This window comes from Oryx dammah, unplaced genomic scaffold (assembly GCF_014754425.2).
Source record: "Oryx dammah isolate SB20612 unplaced genomic scaffold, SCBI_Odam_1.1 HiC_scaffold_11232, whole genome shotgun sequence".
Lineage (NCBI taxonomy): Eukaryota > Metazoa > Chordata > Mammalia > Artiodactyla > Bovidae > Oryx > Oryx dammah.
This window is the reverse complement of record NW_024080625.1, coordinates 378287-397841: the sequence shown is the minus strand read 5'-3', so window position 1 is coordinate 397841 and position 19555 is coordinate 378287. Positions and strand designations below refer to the sequence as shown.

Below are 19555 nucleotides of genomic sequence, written 5' to 3'. Positions count from 1 at the left end.
TCCAAAACAGTTTCTTTCTTTCACCATGTTGGTTGTTGCCTACAATTACACTATTAGAATTCTGTCTTTTGAAGTTATTGGCTCATATTAAAATAAGAAAATCCTTTGAGAGTTAAAGTTCAGATATATAATTAATACATTAGAGTGAATAAATGTATCAGGCTTTTCCGATGTGATATTCAGCTGAAAATAAGTTTGGAGAGAAGAAAGTAAAGAATGAGGTCTAGTATAGTAGGAAACTGCTTGGAGAGAACATCTTTTTAGAACCCAGGGCAGAGGAAGCATGATGGCACTAGACACTTGCCAAGGAGATGAGGCACATGAAAATAGGCTCATAAGCCCTCCATGATGCATTTTGAGTATTCACCATTTTCTCTGTTTAGTTGCATGAGACTCAGCAGTCAACCAGATTTTAGTTGTGCATTAGATATAAATTCTCAAAGAACCAGGAATTTAACTATTATGGTTGTCAAAACTTAAGAGTAGCATGAAAAAAAAAAAAAAAGAGTAGCATGGATGTTATCTAATGGTATTCTTCACCTTTTTTAAAATCAATTTTTAAAGTTGAAGTACAGTTGATTTACATCTAATGATAATTTTTAGATATGTATTTATATTTTGTTTTATAATATACTAGGACAATTTAAAATTAAAAACCAAGTTGCTGTGTAGAATATGTATAAACCACAGTCAATAGTTATTCTTTCTTCTCAATGTACTGAATAGATAAAAATTTTCTGGACACCTGAATAGAAAACACAAGACTGAGTTCATTTAAGACAGGGAATACTTTATTCAAACCCATCAGAGAAATGGATAGCTTGGGTCTGTAACAAAGCATCATATTTTAAAGCATAGGTCAGTAATTGTATATGAGCGTATACACTGCAACATACAAATTAACTGATCAGACCACAACTTTTCAATGTTTGAAACAGAATAAGCTTCCCTGTAAAAGCAGCACCTTTGTGACATTTTAACTTTAGTATTCCTCTCCTTCTTCCTCTCCCTCTCCTTCCACAGAATCCACACCAACCTCCTCATAATCCTTCTCAAGGGCAGCCATGTCCTCACGGGCCTCAGAAAACTCTCCTTCCTCCATGCCCTCACCCACATACCAGTGAACAAAGGCACGCTTGGCATACATCAGGTCAAACTTGTGGTCCAGGCGAGCCCAGGCCTCAGCGATGGCTGTGGTGTTGCTCAGCATGCACACAGCTCGCTGTACTTTGGCCAGGTCTCCACCAGGTACCACAGTGGGAGGCTGGTAGTTAATGCCAACCTTGAAGCCAGTGGGGCACCAGTCTACAAACTGGATGGTACGCTTGGTCTTGATGGTGGCAATGGCAGCATTGACATCTTTGGGAACCACGTCGCCACGGTACAACAGGCAGCAGGCCATGTATTTACCATGGCGAGGGTCACATTTCACCATCTGGTTGGCTGGCTCAAAGCAAGCATTGGTGATCTCTGCTACAGAAAGCTGTTCATGGTAGGCTTTCTCAGCAGAGATGACAGGGGCGTATGTGGCCAGAGGGAAGTGGATGCGGGGATAGGGCACCAGGTTGGTCTGGAACTCTGTCAGATCCACATTCAGGGCTCCATCAAACCTCAGGGAAGCAGTGATGGAGGACACAATTTGACCTATCAACCTATTCAGGTTAGTATATGTTGGGCGCTCAATGTCGAGGTTTCTACGACAGATGTCATAGATGGCCTCATTGTCTACCATGAAGGCACAATCAGAGTGCTCCAGGGTGGTGTGGGTGGTGAGGATGGAGTTGTAGGGCTCAACGACAGCTGTGGAAACCTGGGGGGCTGGGTAAATGGAGAACTCCAGCTTGGACTTCTTGCCATAGTCGACAGAGAGGCGTTCCATCAGCAGGGAGGTGAACCCGGAACCAGTTCCCCCACCAAAGCTGTGGAAAACCAAGAAGCCCTGAAGACCTGTGCACTGGTCAGCCTGTTAAAAGAGGAACAGAAAAAAACATAGTTATTGCTCTTTGTTATGTCATCATAGTAAAGATTTTCACTTTTCATATTAATTCCAAAAATTAGATTGCATTTTGACAGAAACTTTTAAAATGTAGACCTTCCTTAAATTACTCAGCATTTCTTTACTAAAAATATCTTCATGAATATTTATCAAATGACATCAAATAGTCCATATTTTAATTGAACTTTATAAAGGAATAATTAACTCACTCTTTATTGCATTTCAGTTGTGTTTGAAAAAAAAAAGAGCATATTTCAAATATCTCTCTTAGGTTCATTAATTTACTTTATTCTTGAGAATACACATACCAGTTTCCGAATTCGGTCCAAGACGAGGTCAATGATCTCCTTGCCAATGGTGTAGTGACCTCGGGCATAGTTGTTGGCAGCATCTTCTTTGCCTGTGATGAGCTGTTCAGGGTGGAAGAGCTGGCGGTAGGTGCCAGTGCGAACCTCATCTGGAAAGGAAAATGAAGCAGCCACCCATCAACGACCCACACAAGCTCCACCCCAGGGTATCAGTGGAGTCCACAGGACACACCTCCTGTCCCAGATCCCCAGGATTCTCACTGAAGCTACTGAGGTCAACTCACCAATGACTGTGGGTTCCAGGTCTACAAACACTGCCCTGGGCACATGCTTGCCAGCGCCTGTCTCACTGAAGAAGGTGTTGAAGGAGTCGTCTCCTCCCCCAATAGTCTTGTCACTTGGCATCTGGCCATCGGGCTGAATGCCGTGTTCCAGGCAGTAGAGCTCCCAGCAGGCATTGCCGATCTGGACACCAGCCTGGCCAACGTGGATGGAGATGCACTCACGCTGTGGGAAGGAAAAGAGAAAAATTGTAAAATTAGTTATATTAGCATTTTCAATTTTCAATAAATTTCCAAAACGATTTCTAGTAATATACAAGTATTCTTCAAATTTATTTGAGGTCATATCCCTAACATAATAGAAACAGTTAAAGAAAAGCACTTGCTACAAATGCTGCAGATGGGTGTGGTCTGAATAATAAGGCTGCACTGTTAAGCACATGGTGCAAGCCGATTGTTCCAAGCCATACTTGAATAGAAGATTTTTCATATTTAAAAAATAGTCAAGCATGAAATTTTTGTAAAATGAAGTAAATTCAATCACTAGTTAATTGCAATCATTATTACTGCCTCCTTCACCTTTAAAGATGAACATTTTTTCTGATAGGACTTGGTATTTCAATATGGACATCTGTATTGCAGCTGAGGCTATAAGCCACACCCTTCTGCAGTCTATCTGCAGAATCCATCAGTATTAGGGGGTAGAAGCTAAACAAGGACTGTCTCCTTCATTGCTGCATTTGCTGTGCCTGGTGCCAGCCTGTACCGTCTGCTACATTATTTAACAGAGCAAGCTCTATTTCCAGCAACTGCCTACATGATCTCATTGTGCTATCTGCCAGTTTTCTTCTTCTGACCCAGCCTGGGACCATATGCCTAAACTGAAATGAATTAATGAAGATGCACTAGAACAAAAGACAGCTACACAAGACTGTAAGTCTTCTTTGTCTGCAGCATTTTCATTATTTAAGAAAGTTTTCCCAGAATCTTCTCCACTGCAAAAAACTGAAAAAGTATTAGTATCTTTAAAACAACAGTTCCTAAACTAGAAATAAATAGAACATGAAAAGCTACCAAGCTTAAAGCCTAGTGGAAGAATAATGAAATATTTATATAAAACAACAAAATAATGTTTTCATTCTGAAATTTCGTACCCACCACAGAATACTCATGCTCATTACATTCAGTAGAGAGTGTCCCCTCCGTAGCCTTTATGGTTACAACTTCCTTTGTCTGTCCATTGTCTAGTCACTGACAAACGGGGGCTGGGGGCGGGGAAGGGCGTTTCCCTGGGTCCTCTGCATTAGAGCACCCTGGCTCACAAAATCGGCTTTTTCTCTCGCTGAACATGCGATCAAGACACACACACAGGAGTCAGCCAGGGCGGGGCGGCCCCAGACCAGATGTTAAAGGGCTTGTCATGTGAACTGTAACTTTGCTCCTCAAAAAAAAAAAAACTAAGTTTTGACAGTGAATGAAAAACCTTTTAACGCCTACGGTTCTGCAAAGATGAAAGGCTTGTTAAAAGTCTGACAGAGGAGGCTTAGTGAGGACGAACCCCGCCCAGCGGCTCCAAGGCCAGAGAAGCAGAAACAAACAACTCCGCCCCTGCGCCGCCTCGACGCCGGCCGCCACGGAAACTAACCATTTTGCCTGTTAATACACGGGTGTCTTTCTAAAACACCAACGAACTGGCGAGGGATCCTTTTTTTTAAATACTAACCTCAGGCTCCGCTTTGTCCCTTTCCTTCTCTCCCCGAGTCTTCTTCCCAGCTACACCCACCGACCCCCGTCTTTTCGGTCGACGAATCCTCTCCTTGTCCCTGGGGAACAACGCGAGGAAGGGCCTCTCCGAGTCACACGACTATCGTGCGCGCACGGGGGCCGAGCAGGCGACGCCAAGACCGCCCTGCCTGCCCCAGCCCCTTTCTTGACCGACAGATGGGCTGCTGCACGCGGCTGCCAGGGGCTCGGGTAACAAAACCTCCCTAGGCGCCGCCTTTGTTCCCCCTCACGGCTCAGCCGCGCCCTGGACTCAGTCGTGGCGGGGCTCCTGCACCCCGCACTGCGGCGGGGAGCCCGGCCGCAGACAAAGCTAAACCTCGCAAATAAAGTGTAAAGCTGCTCTTACCCATCGAGTTGTAAAGGACAAAGGTTTTAAGAGTTTCCAAGGAGACCCTGGGGAGGCTGACCCCACCCAGCGTCACAAAGAGCCAGAGGAGACACTCTTACCATAGTTGCTGTTTTGCGGCTGCCGAGCAGATGGCGGAGAGGAGAAGAGGTTGTTACTTCTTACAGCGCGACTCTTAGGCGGTCGATGTAAGAGAACCTGCGGCACATGGGCGTCTGAGGCTCCCTATATACAACTCGGTCACCATGGGGATGGGCTGGGGCCTTTTCCTGTTGGTCCAGACCCCTCAATCTGCCCAGAGGAGCCACGACAGAAGAGTGGTGATTGGTGCATGCGACATGGGATGAGGTAATCTCTCCCCCACCCCTTTTCCCCTAGCATCCATAGACTGCTTGCATCCTTCAGACAAAGAGACCGAGCAAAAACAGTCAGCCGCGCATCCATTACGGGGTGGGGTTGGGAAGGGGTGGGGGGAGGGAGGGAAAGAGAACTGGAGTTGGGTGATTTTATATTGTTTAAACCTCAAACTGCTGTTAAAATCATCAATGTAAAGGTTTTCCTCCCAGCATTTAATCGCAGAATTTGAGATGAAATATTTTAATGGAAAATTACTTTCAGCTTCTCCCTCAAAGTGTACTAAACCCACATTCGGTGAAGATTCAGTATCTTTAGTGCTTTAAAAATAAAGTAGAAGAGAAGATGGGAATAATGCTTAAAATGGCTTGGGTAAATGTTTTGTTTTTTTTTTTTTAATTAAAAAATTATTCAATAACCATCCAAAATGGTTTCTCAGGTTCAAGTAATTTTTTTCCAGACCTTCTTTTGCCACCTCTCCCTGAAAGCTAAACAAAAACAGTAGATGAAAAGAACAATCATACTAACTATGGAAGCACACAAGTAGTTCTAACATGAAGATAATTCAGATCTAATGAACATACCATACTTACTCTACTGGAAATATTCCAGAAGTCTATGTTAATATATTTTATGTCGTGTATTGTTGCTTAAAATGATCATCTTTTCTAATATAGAATTGAGAAAATACAAGGAGAGAGAATTGAGTTTAGACGCTAGTACTACCTGTGCATGCGATTATATTCTGCATTGTTCTCTCTTCTGGAAAGAGAAAATTACTGGGACACCACATTAGAAAGGAAGAGAGTTGTATAGTGTAAAAAAGAAGACCATTTTGTAATATTGCCTCCTTCCATAGACAGCTGTGTAGATGTCACCTCAATAAATGCATTTTTTTAAAAATGTAAATCTTATGTGAATTCAGTAAATTCTCCTCCTCTAAGATTGGGCTTCTAACTGTGGGAATTGTAGCCAGCCTCATACAGCTGCTATTCAATCAGAGACACTGGTGGTTGCTCAACTGCCTCTTGGGACAAAAGGCTTTGCTTAAGGAAGTGGACTGCAGTAACATTCTTTTGCTACTCAGAAAGCTTCCATTATCAACAAGGATGTACAGAGCAGAATATGACTCTGGACTGGGTACCATTTGACATTGCTAATGAAATTTCAGAGGTAAAGAGGTTTGCTATGGCCCCTGAAGTTGAAAATATGTATTTTGGCAGATAATTTTTCCTTTTGGCTTTTAGCAAGAGATTTTCAGGGTCTGCAGCACCATTTATAGTGCTCTGCAGAATCCATTCATTCCTGCTGGGCTGGCAGGCAGTGCTTGGGCGTGGGAGAGAGGCACTTGAGACAGCTGCTGCAGGTTGTGCTGTGACAGTGGCAGCCATGGATTTTTCTAGCCTGCCAGCCCCAGCTCTGCTTTACTTGTTCAAATTTGCTGCAGTAGTGTTCTCTAGGAAAAAACAAGACCTGACACAAATAATTTTACCTATTTCTTGCATATTTTATAGGACAAATAGTCCCTATTATCTTATCTTTATACATCCCTTTTGCAAATAGAAGTATATTTCAGTAAAGAGACAGAGGATTAAGGATGACTTGGAGCTTTTTTTTCTGAAATCAGAGATACACTTAACAAAAATAGGAATTAAATGTCATAGGGAAGTATAAGGATTAGTAAGTAGCTCATTGAAAATACTTCTTTCAAAAATTTAATAATGAAATAAATCACACACTTTTGGATCATGATACAGTATAAAAATCTCCTTTTTTGGAATGAGAGACACTGTTTTGAATTTGATTATCTTTATAATATGAAAGAAATATGTCATTTCCCCAACAGCCTCCGTTCTTTATGCAATTTACAGAGGATTCAATAAAAGAGGGGCGGGTTCATGCAGTTGATTCTTTGTAATTCTATCTCAGAAACATTCATGAAATGTGGCTTTTTTTCCCCCTCCTATTGGCCATAAGTAACAATAAGATCTAGGTCAGAAATCAAATATATGAACACCGTTAATCTTAAATATATAAATGGAAAAGGAGGGGAAATAATAATGTATTGTTTTTGTTCCTCATTATCTGGCTTAATAGCATGCAAACTATGGGAAACAAAAAACATTTTTTTACTAGATCATTTTTTATATTTACTGTCAACTTCTTTAACTTACATCAGCATACATGTATAAATATTCTACTAATGTATTATTTGTCATCGACAGTAAAATTACAATAAAACATTTTTCTTTCATAGTATTTTTGGAAATTAAATTATTTATTTGATGGTCTGTATCTCTCCTCCATTACAATGTGAATCCGAGTCCTTGACAAATTGCCTAGCATATGGTAGTCATTATATACATGTTTGTTGAATTAAATGAATGATTTCTTTCTGTGCATATTTTCATTAACTTTTCATGGTTAGTAGTTTAGAGGTATTTAATACAGCATTTTCCTTTTTTATTTAATTAACATTTACTCGCTGTCTACAATAAGCCTTGGACCATCCTATATAGCTTAGAGAATTCAAAGGTAGTAGAAAGGTCTCTTTTCTCTAGATTCTTCCAATTAAAGAAATAAAACAAGTACATGTATATAAGTTTGAGAATGGCATGTGTTTCTGTGTGTGTATGGGGAGGAGCCTTGTAGAATCCATTGAATGGCCCCAAATATCATAACTTCTGTAGGAAACAAGGGAGTTATTTATCACTTCTTTTTCCCATCTTTTTTTTTTTTTCTTTTCTACTTCTCACCTCCTATTTAACCCTAAATACATTTCAGTCTGGATTCTGCTCCCACCACTCCTTGAAACCAAATGCCTTCTCTGTTGCTAAATCCACTGGGCACTTTTGGGTTCTTGTTGACCTGTGATAAGCTTTCTCACAGTTGACTGTTATCTGTTTCTTGAGACACTTTATGTGCCTTTGGCTTCAAAATTCTCTTATTTTCTGGGTTTCCCTCCTACATTTTTTTGTTTCTTCTCAGTTTCTGATTCTTCTTCTTCTTTTAATCTTTAAATATTGGAGCTCCTCAAGGTTTGGTCCTAGACTTTTTCCTTATTTTATACTGTGGATCCTACTCTGGTGGATGGTAAGTGCATTTATTCCCAAGATTGCAGATCCTTTCTGTGTGCCGATGACTTCTTGACATCTCCTTTTAGATCCAGATGTTATAGTAAACTTCCAGTCTCTAGCTAGGTTTCTCACATATATACCGAATTGAACTAGTTCAGTTCAGTTCAGTCTCTCAGTCGTGTCCAACTCTTTGCAACCCCATGAATCGCAGCACACCAGGCCTCCCTGTCCATCACCAATCCCCGGAGTTCACTCAAACTCATGTCCATCGAGTCGGTGATGCCATCCAGCCATCTCATCCTCTGTCATCCCCTTCTCTTCCTGCCTCCAATCCCTCCCATAGAATAAGTTAAATCTTGGTAAGTCTATCTCCTAGATATCTCTCAAATATTATTCTTTTCTCTGCATCTCTATTGCCTCCACTCTAATAAGTATATCATCTCTTGCCCAGACAACCTCAGTGCCCTTCTAGATCTCCTCTACCTTCACTCCTACTACTGTCTAGTTCAATCTCCACACAACAGCTGGAGTGGTCTTATTGTGATACATATCACTGATAATGTCACATGTACAGTTGTAGTCTGTTAACATACAACTATGTAGTATGTTAACAGTACAAACTCATGAGTTCATAAAGATATCCCTACAGAACAAAAGAAAAATTAAAAAAGATAAAAGTGAACTAAAATTAATGTTATCTTTGCACCATTGGAGATAACGAGGGCACCAACTCCATTCTCTATACATTGGCATATAGTAAATAATTGAGCATTTGTCTTGCATTGCCTGTATTTCAAGGTAACCAGATGATCCTCATTAACTAGAGAAAATCATTCTTTATAGAGTAATGCCAGCTTGTAAATATAGAAGTGATAATAGAGTTAGAATAATCACCCTTTACATCCTCTAGCAAAATAATTTGTTCAGGAAAAGAGTATCAGTGGATGAAAAATAAAATATTGATGGGGAATGTATTAATAGAAGCATAGGCTGTTGCCATCTGAACTCCTTAGTCAATCATAGCATTACTAACAGTGAGACAATTCCACCTCGTGAACCTAAGATGTGATCCCATAGGAAGTACACAGCATCACTGGTGAAGTGATCATCAGAAGCAATTGTGCTGAATCTAATTAAGCCTTTAGAGCCCACTTCCGTTTATAGGAAATATAGGAGCTAGAGGAACAAGTCAGTTGATAACTCAAGGAGGAAAACATAGACAACTGCAGAGTGTAGGACATTCTACAGGACAAATTATCTTGTTTTGGCAACAAATCAATGGTGGAATGGGTGGAAAAGGTGGGAAAGGGGAACAGCTCTATATTAGAAGAGTTTTTGGAGACCTAACCACTAAATATAACAACAGATGTTGTTTGGATCCTGATTCAAATAAACCAAATGTAAAACATGTTCGAGATAACCAGGGAAATTTGAATATGCACTAGTTATTATATAATAGCAACAAATTATTATTAATTTTATTAAGTGTGATAATGGTAGTGTGATTATGCAAGAAATTTTCTATAACTTTTAGAGATGCATGCAGAAGAGTAGTAGGTTAAATAAATAAGGTCTAAGATTTGCTTTAAAATACTTCAGCAAAGAAAAAGGGAAAACATGATAGATAAGAGATTGTAGCAAAAATCTTGATAGTTACTGAATTTTAGTAAGGGGTAAAAGGAGTTCATTATATTTTTCTGTACTTTTGCATATGTTTGAAAATTTCTTAAAGGATTTCTAAAGAATATATAGAAAGAGGAAATTGTGGATGCTGAAAACAAATTTTGTCTATAGAATTTATTCTGTACTGCCTTGAATGGAAAATTACAGAAATTTCAGAGAGGAAGAAGTCTTTATATTATGATCTATGGTTTATCATGGAAACTTCTTTTTGGAATAGTGGCTTTTAACTGAATGGTATAGTAGTAGAGTGAGTACTTAAATAATATTTAAGGAAAATAATATTAGCAAAGACATAATATGATGATGATATGGTACCTATATAAGGGAGGGCAAAGAAATTTACTTGATTAGGGCATGCAAGAGAATTGTGGGTAATGTGTTATATAGGGAGAGTGGAGCTAGTTAATGAAGCATTTTGAACCCCAGTCTGAAGAAGGAGTTTGGGTTGAGTTCACACACATAGACAATGTGAAGCTGTTGTATTCTCATAGAAAGGAATGAAGGGAAGAGAACAACATTTCTGTAAAATTAATCTGACAGGTTAGTGGAGTAGGGAAAGAGATTGCAGATAAGTGGACCAATAACAAGGTTATTGTAATAATCTAAGCAGAATGTATCAAACCATTGTAATTATCATGGGAATGGATAGAAAGGAATAATAGAAGCGACCACCCAAAGGATGAATCCGGTGGTGATTGATCGGACATGAGGTAGAAAAGAAAGAGTCAACATTAACCCTTGAAGTTTTCAACTTGGAGAAATGAGAGAATGAAATGCTAGTTGTGCTGTTTACAGAAACGGGGAAGTTGAAAAGGAATGCCTGTTTAAGTAGGAAATGCGTTTGTGTGTTTTTAAAATATTTATCTATTTTCTTTTGGTTGAGCCAAGTCTTAGTTGTGTAATGCAGGATCTTAGTTGCAGCATGTGAGATCTAGTTCCCTGAGCAGGGATCAAACCTGTGTCCTCTGCTTTGGGAGCACAGAGTCTTAGCCTCTGGACCACCAGAGACGTCCCTGTATAAGTGTTTTGAGGAGGGTGTTGAGGGTATGTGTGTTCTCAGTCACTTCAGTTGTGTCTGACTCTTTGCGACCCCACGGACTGTAGACTGCCAGACTCCTCTGTCGATGGGATTTTCCAGGCAAGAATACTGGAATGGGTTGCCATGCCCTCCTCCAGGGAATCTTCCTGACCCAGGGGTTGAACCCGCCTCTCCTGAGTCTTCTGTATTGCAAGTGGATTCTTTTCTGCTGAGTCACTCGGGAGGCCCACTGAGGGCAGGACCCATCAGTCAATGTGATCTTACAAGTTGAATGTTACACTGTTTGAGGTGGTAGGTGAATCAAGTGGAGAAGTCATAGAGGCCACAGGGAATCTGCAGTTGGCACTGCTCAGAGAAAGGTCAGTATTAGAGGGGTGACAATGTATATTTGGAACCTAATGACAACAGTATTATGTGCCAGCAGTATGGTATAAGAGTAGAATTCTCCAAGTGTAACCCAGAATTTCAAGTTATGCTGCTAAAGAGGCAACACAATTCAGGTACAGTTATGTTCACCAGGTGAAAAGACTTCCTTTTTTATTCTTCGATTTGAGAATTTTTTATTGAAGAATAACATACATACATAAATTTTCATCATGTCCGAGTCTTTGTGACCCCATGGTCTGTCCATGGAATTCTCCAGGCAAGAATACTGCAGTGGGTTGCCATTCCCTTCTCCAGGGGATCTTCCCAACTTGAGGATTGAACACGGGTCTCCTGCATTGCAGGCAGATTCTTTACATTGTTCTCATTTCTATGTAATACCCCATTGTATGATTATACCATAATTTACTTCTATTATACCATAATTTACATCTACTTCCCAATGTTAATGGATATCTGCTTAGTTTCCAATTTTTTTGCTAATACAAATGGCATTGCTATTAGCATTCTCATACACGTGTTTGGGTGAATATATTTACAAATTTTTGCTGCTGTATACCTAGGAATGGAATTGTAGGGTGATAATATATGTTCACTTTAGTAGAAAAATGCTAATTTTTCCAGAGTGGTTGTGATTATGTACATCCCCACCAGCAGTATGGGAGAGTTATTCCTCATCCTCTTTCACTGTAGCCATTCAGTGAGAGTTTATCATGTATCTATCACATAATGGATTGGAAGCATTTCAGATGAAAGACAAGGAGACTAATTTGTAGCTCATACCATAAAGAATCTGCCTGCAATGCAGGAGATCCCAGTTTGATCCCTTGGTTGGGAAGATCCCCTGGAGAAGGATATGACAACCCACTCCTGTATTCTTGCCTGGAGAATCCCATGGACAGAGGAGCCTGGCAGGGTGCAGCCCATGGGGTCACAAAGAGTTGGACATGACTGAACGACTAACACTTTCACTTGGAATCATCCAGGCTTTAGGATGAAAGCCATGGGGATAGAAGGAACGATCTGCATTGCAAGAAAAGTGATACATGTGGGGGATATTTTGGAGGTTGACTTACCAGATTTGGGAATAGACTTAATAAATTAAAAACAGTAAAGGACTTTGAGAGAAAGAAGTGTCAGAAAAGGAAACACTGATGCAGTGGCCAAGAAGGAGAAAAAGCTGAAGACACTGATGTTACAAAGACAAAGGAAGGACCACATCAGGATAGAGTGCTGAGTAGCATCAAATACTGGATTTGGCTACCAGCAAATGAGAATGTAGTAAGGGCTTGATACAAAAGACAAAACGTGCTTTCTGGCCAGAGTTCAAGGTCCTGAGGATGGAAACTATGTTGAGCGCTGTGAGAGAGGTCAGTGCAGGAGCTTTCAGACACAAAGAAGTGTGTCACATTTCTCCACTTCATCCTGCTGTGGTGTGCCCTGTCTCTCACGCCAGGTCATCACTGCCTCTGCATCCTTTGTGAAATGAAAATGCCTGTCACCTCATGCTGCCTCCCTCATGCCAAGTTAAAAAGAATTTTTTTTTAATATTTCTTTATTATTTTTGGCTGTGCTGAATCTTCATTGTGGTGTGCGGAGTGGTGGTTTCCTTGTTGCAGAGCACAGGCTCTAGATGCTCAGGCTTCAGTAGCTGTGATACATTTGCTCAGTAGTGGTGGCACATGGGCTTAGTTGCCCCACGACACGTGGGATCTTCCCAGACCAAGGACAGAACCCACGTCCCTTGAATTGGTAGGCAGATTCTTAAACTACTGGACCATCAGGGAAATCTGCCTTGGGCAAATTTGATTGTAAATGGATAAATTCAAGCAAGTAAATTTCCCTTAAATTCTACAACAAAAACACATCTCAAATTTTAATTGAAGCAAGGAGATGAACATGATTATGCTGACATGTTGAATTTACATTTATCTTTATTTTCAGGTTCAGCACTGATCAATATATTGAGTGAATTGACTCTTACTAAGTATGGCCTTTAAGGAATATCTACTGCATCCCCCTTGGCCAGATCAAAAAAAAAAAAGTTTAGGTAAGAATATGACCCCACATCTGAATTCAGCATTTTATTTAAAGCTTAACATTCACCTTTTCAACCTCTTGTCAACAAATGCACTATTACTAAATAATAGTTTTTTTTCTGGATAACAATGGTAAGAATTATCTGTGGTGATTCTGGTAACTGAGTTTCATCTATTTGGGGGAGGACTTTTGTGTGTATAGCAGAGATAAATAAATATTAATGAATTTCTATTCCAGAAGTAAGACTTATAACATAATAACATAATAAGTACATGTACTCTAAATATGAAAAATATACCTCTGGTATTGTAATGCAATGCTTTGAGGTCACTCACTGATGTTCAGTTATTTACTGAACCACTCTTTTAAATATAATATTTATGTACTGAGATACAAATTTTAATTTGTAATTTTGCTGTGGTACATTGAAGAGGTGGTTTCCCCACATCTTGTCAGATGAAATCTCACATTGGGAAAAAGGGACAAAACTTGGAAGGGGCTCAAAGGCATCCTGAGAAGAGAAGGAGAAGGAAGTATAAAAGACAGTGGATAATCTCAGTTTTCCATGAAACACAATTTATAATTTAGTTGCATTTCATTAACCCCAATTACATATGCTCACAGGAATGCACATTGAACTGCCTCAGTCCTGCCTCTCCTTTTACTCAAAGCAGATGGAAATTAGGTGGCAGACTGGGAACGTTGCCATGGTGTACTGGCTTCAGGGATTTAATAGCAATCAAAAGAAGCTCCAGGGTCCCTTCCCCCAGTCATCCAAGTGTGTGTTTCTCTTCCTCTCAAGTCCTTGTCTTAATTAACTCCATGTAATGGATAAATCAGGATGAGATTTGATTTACTAGTGAGAAACATTTTTTACTGCCTCCATAAGTGTTCATAGATGCATTGATATTGTTAGAAGTAAAATACTGATGAATTATAACTGGTTCATTTTTATGTACAGCCAGCCACACACAGAGTAAGAATTTATTTTTTAAGTATTAAAAAATAAGTATTATTTTTAAGTAATATTTTTTAAGTATTATACAATATGCCCCCAACTTTAATTTATTTTTCTTATTTGTTTTTATCCCCCTGGATAACATGCAGGCATCTCAAATTCAATATATCTAAATGAAATTAATTATTTTTCTCCATTGTCCTTCTCAGTATTCTATACTCTCAGTTGTTCCATATTCTCAATATCAGTTCATTGTCACAATCCTTCCAGTTGATCAAATTAGTTTAAAATAATAATAACCTTATATAATATCTACTATGTGTCAGGCTCTGTCCTTAGCACTTTATGTATGTTTTAACTGATTTAAGTTAATCCCAACTAATCACTAAATTCTGTCATTATATTTCAAAACTGTCTTAATATTTGCAGAATGAAGAAATGATTAATTAAAAACTTGACCAATTTTATTAGCCAAAGGGCCTAGTTGAAAGGGAGGGGGAGGATGTGGCAGAATATTTAGGACTTGGTCTTTGAATTTTCCTCTTTAAGCATTACATGTATAAATCCAAGAGCGAGAATAGTAGAAGCTAAACCCTTTGTAGCATATGGAAATCATCCGCTGCATCAGTGTTTCCTGATGTTCTGAAGTAACTAGGGTGCTAGTTCCTGAACTGAAGAATCTGATGCAGTAGGTCTATTTCAATAAATAATAACCTTTTGTAATTAATAATTTACCATTTGAAACTAAAGAGTTTTAATGCTTTGCAGTAGTGTGATTCAGTTATTTCTAAATTTTTATAGCTCCTGGATAAATTGACAGAGAATTACTCTTCAGACAATTGTAATCCTGAAAGACACAATCCTCAATGATGTCCAGCTGAAAAAGGTTTTGGGAAACATTTCTCCATCTTCCTTTAGATCTAAAAATCAATTATACATGTGCAGAAGAGAGGAAAGGCTGCGTTTTTCTTCATCTGCTCAGTCTAAAAGATCATTTCTCCATTCCCCTTAAACACTGATTATGCATGTGTTGAAGAGAAAGGATTAGAAAATGCTGCAGGTTTAGGGTTTTTTTAATCTGCTTATAAGAACAGCAATCTTTTATTCTTGTATATAGATTATAAGATGTAGAGATATACTCAAGATATCATGGCCTTAAATAAGACCTTCCTCATGGTAAGAATATCTCTGAATTTTGTATATTTTAGTAAATGAGCCCAGGATTAATATTTTTAAATGATTTCAATATTTTTATGTATGTAAGACAGACTTCACTCTCACCCTTCATGTTACTAAGCAACGTATTATACAGTTGCTAGGAGACAGGCTGGCAAGCTTTGGGGTAGTTCAGTTTTCCCTTATCACCTTGCAAACCACATGATTATACATTAGAGAGTTTTACAGCCTTAGAGAAAAGAAAGAACAGTTAATGGCCCATGGAAAGGATGGAAAAAGAGATCAGGATGAAGGAACAGAGTAAAGAAAACAGCAAGGTATTTGAGAAGAGTATATGAACTTGGCTGAGGAAGGCTATTATGCAATTTCCTTGAATGAGTCATGAAAAAACCTTAAATTGCTCATATTCTTTGTCCTTCTATCTTTTCTAAAAACAGATGAGACAGTAAACTTGGAGAAGAAGATCTTTCAAATATTATTCCTGAGTATTTTCAGAAGGGTGGATATCAATTGTAACTCTTACAGAAGACTGACAATTACAAACACATTAAACAAGTCATGCATTATTTAAAATTCCAAAGTCAGATATACAACAGCATTTCCTTCCATTTCTCCCTCAAAATAGTAAAAAAAAAAAAAAAACCAACAAAAAAGGATATTACTGAGAGAGAGATTATAATATAAATGTTCTTAGACAAACTTAGAAACAAGATGGTCATTTAGGCTCCTGGGCAGTATATATTTCTGTACAGAATTAAACAGATCTAATATAAAGAGGGGAAAGAAGAAGCTATCGTGCTCTACTTTGAGGACTCTGTTGTATCTGAAATAAGAAACCAGGCTCTAGGTTCCATTGTGCGCATGTGAAAGGTTGAGTCTTTGTGTCTCTGTGGTATTTACTGTTGCTGGCAACCAGGAAGCTCCCTAGCGATTGTTGCTAGGTCCTCAGTGCCTCTGTTTGCCTGAAACCTCAATCAATGCCAAAAAGACCAGAGATAGAAATCATTGCACAGATTCCAGTGCCTGTTGTCCCCAATGATCCTGCTGCAAACAGTCCATCTTGTGTTCAGTGAAATCAGTATAAAATGGAGACCTCACACAAAGAATTCATCCTCAGCTTCCTCTTCATGACTGCTAGTGCTCTTGGTGCAGACCACTAAAGCACACTGGGGGATGGTTTAATTAAACTAAGTTTATATTCTGGTGTCACCAGCTTTGACTAAATATGTAATGAAGAGACTGAGACAGGGAATGCAGACAAGAATGATTTTGTTAGATTTAGATGACTTCCTGCTCTGAGGTGGGATGGTCCCTTTAATGTTTGCTGACAGCATGATACCGTAGTGCCCACAGAAGCTGTGGTACAAATGATGGCACCATTCTAAATTGAAATCTGGAAGATTCTGACAAAGATCCATGCCAGCTATATTCAGTATCTTGTAAGATATGTGTGTGTGTGTGTATCTGAATCACTTTGCTGTACACCTGAAACATTGTAAATCAACTATGCTTTAATTAAAGCAAAAAAAAAAGATCCATGTCAGCATCATCCCCAGAATAACTGACATCTTCTCTTGAAATTGGGCTTCCCTGGTGGCTCAGAGGGTAAAACGTCTGCCTGCAATGCAGGAGACCTGGGTTTGATCCCTGGGTCAGGAAGATCCCCTGGAGAAGGAAATGGCAACCCACCCCAGTACTCTTGCCTGGAAAATCCCATGGACAGAGAAGCCTGGTAGACTACAGTCCATGGGATCGCAAAGAGTCGGACACGACTGAGTGACTTCACTTCACTCTCTTGAAATTAACCATCAGCTCTTAGATTAACCTCACAGTCAATACATCCGACTTGCTCAAGGCATCCTATACAGATGCAGGCTTTAAATTTTCTTTCCTGTGCAACTCCTGCCCAGTCATAGACAGTTTTAGCTCTGAATTTACCTGGAAACAATTATAAATCTGGGATGAGATTTATTATGATGCTAAGACATAGTATCTACTTAAACAGTGTAGTATCTACTACATCAGGCATCTAGCTTCCAAAAGTAGGACTGAGATTTATTTATTATTGTTATTAGTACTAATTTTTGAGCACCTGATCAAGGCTAAGTACTTTATATGTATTATCTAACTTAATCCTTAAAGTAATTCTAGGAGGTAGGTACAGTTATATTCCCTTTTTTCCTCAATTGAGGAAACTGAAGTTCAGAAAATTTAAATAATATGTTCAAGGTCTCTCACAGCTAATAAATGGCAAAATGATAATTCACACCGGGACCTATTCTGCTCCAGTGTTTAGCTCTGAACTACTATTCTATGTTTTCATTTAATAGCAAATGCTTTTTTAATGGGAATAAATTGTGGTGGTTCAGTTGATAAAGAATTTGCCTGCAATGCGGTCAACGTGGGTTTGATCTCTGGGTTGGAAAGATCCCCTGGAGAAGGGCATGGCAACCCACTCCAGTAGTCTGGCCTGGAGAATCCCATGGACAGAGGAGCCTGGTGGGTTGGACATGACTGAGCAACTAAGCACAGCACAGCACATCATTGTCAGGGCTAAGGAATTCTTCTGTCCCCTTGTAGGGCACTTGAAACTCGAATGTCTGCTCCCTCTCTGATTGGCTTTGTCATAATTGCTCTTCCAGGACAGTCCTCCAGAACCGTGAACTTCTCCATCCTTGCGTTTCCCCAAATCTAGGTTATTCAATATGTAATAACACCTAGTGGGATCTTTAGATGGATGGTTCAGATTGAACTTTGCAGTCCTAGTCCAGTCAAGCTGGCAGTTCTTTTTCAGTGTGAGGCAGACTTGCTCCTACAGCCTTCCTGCATTCATCTGATTGCCCATTCTCATTTTCTTATCTAATAAGAACAGGAGATCATTTTTACGGGCTGTTTGGTCTGAATTCTGATTTAGAAAAGAAAACTTTTCAAAAGAACAATCTGGAGAGCTGTAACATTTTACATTATTCAAAGAGTGGTTCAGTGTCTTGGAGTCACATTGTCTCAAAATCTTCATTCCAGAATAAATCTTTCCTTTCTCTTTGCAGGACCAAGGTGTCCATTGATTTGATACTTCAAAACAAAGAAACATTTGATGGTTAAAAAATATTTTATTAAAAAAACCTTTCATTCTTCCATATACAAAAAGGCATGAAACAGTTACATGCAGGTGGTGGTGTCTTCTTGTAAAGGCTCATGAGAAATGACTGTATACACCTGTTCCCACAGTTCTGCATTCAGTGATTCACACTGGTAGCTTGAAATTGGTCATAAGGGAAGCATTTATACCATGGAAATTGGCTAGCACTACAAATCAGGGCTTTTTCCCCACTCTGAGAGCTAGTTGTTAAACATTTACTAGAAAACCACTAAGAGAGAAGTTCTCAAAGAGCAGTGCATCAGCTGTTTAACTTCAGTGAAACCTAGCAATCCTTGTGTTACTGGCATTATGTTGCTGGACTTCCCTTATATTGTAAAAATGAAGGAAGCCCTCAGCTCAGTGATGTGCACAGTACAGGTTTTAAACGAGGGCATACAGCTTGTGCCCTTCAATCACAATACTTGGTAGAGGAAATTCCATGGCAGTCCAGTGGTTAGGACTCCCGTTTTCACCGCCATGGCTGAGTTCAGTCCCTGATTGGGGAATTAAGATCCCACAAGCTGTGCAGTGTGGCCAAAAAAAGAAAAGAAAAGGGCTTCCCTGGTGGTCCTGTGGTTAGAAATCCACCTGCCAATGCAAGGGATGCAGATTCAATCTCTGTTCTGGGAAGATTCTGAGATGATTGCCCAAAGAGTCTTTATTGAAATCTGTAAATGACAGGCCTAGTCTATAGATGATTGGCCTATGTGTGAGAAGACTATGACCTGACTTAAAATGGTATGTGTTAGAAACATGGAATTTTAAAATCCTGATTTCCATTACTAAATGATGTGAGAATATTTATAATAATGGCTGCTGCTGCTGCTAAGTCGATTTAGTCGTGTCTGACTCTGTGCGACCCCATAGACAGCAGCCCATCAGGCTCCCCTGTCCCTGGGACTCTCCAGGCAAGAACACTAGAGTGGGTTGCCATTTCCTTCTCCAATGCATGAAAGTGAAAAGTGAAAGTGAAGTCATTCAGTCATGTC

At 39.4% G+C, this 19555-nt stretch overlaps 1 protein-coding gene and 1 long non-coding RNA gene across 3 annotated transcripts; one reads left to right on the top strand and one right to left on the bottom strand.

The window, feature by feature from the left end:
* Positions 1-769: 769 nt before the first annotated feature.
* Positions 770-5033, bottom strand: LOC120861269 (tubulin alpha-1A chain). 2 transcript variants are annotated; one of them, XM_040236893.1, is made up of 4 exons: positions 4818-5033; positions 2589-2811; positions 2305-2453; positions 770-1963 (listed from the first exon to the last, which is right to left on the bottom strand). In XM_040236893.1, the coding sequence occupies exons 1-4, from the start codon at positions 4818-4820 to the stop codon at positions 983-985; spliced, it is 1356 nt and encodes a 451-aa protein (XP_040092827.1). In that variant the 5' UTR covers positions 4821-5033; the 3' UTR covers positions 770-982. The 2 variants fall into 2 exon arrangements, with proteins under 2 accessions (XP_040092827.1, XP_040092828.1); XM_040236894.1 differs by having other exon boundaries at positions 4309-4948.
* LOC120861274 lies at positions 4979-19050 on the top strand. Its single transcript, XR_005720516.1, has 3 exons — positions 4979-5064; positions 13198-13303; positions 18475-19050. It is a non-coding gene; the product is annotated as an uncharacterized LOC120861274 (long non-coding RNA).
* The last annotated feature ends 505 nt before the right edge of the window (positions 19051-19555 follow it).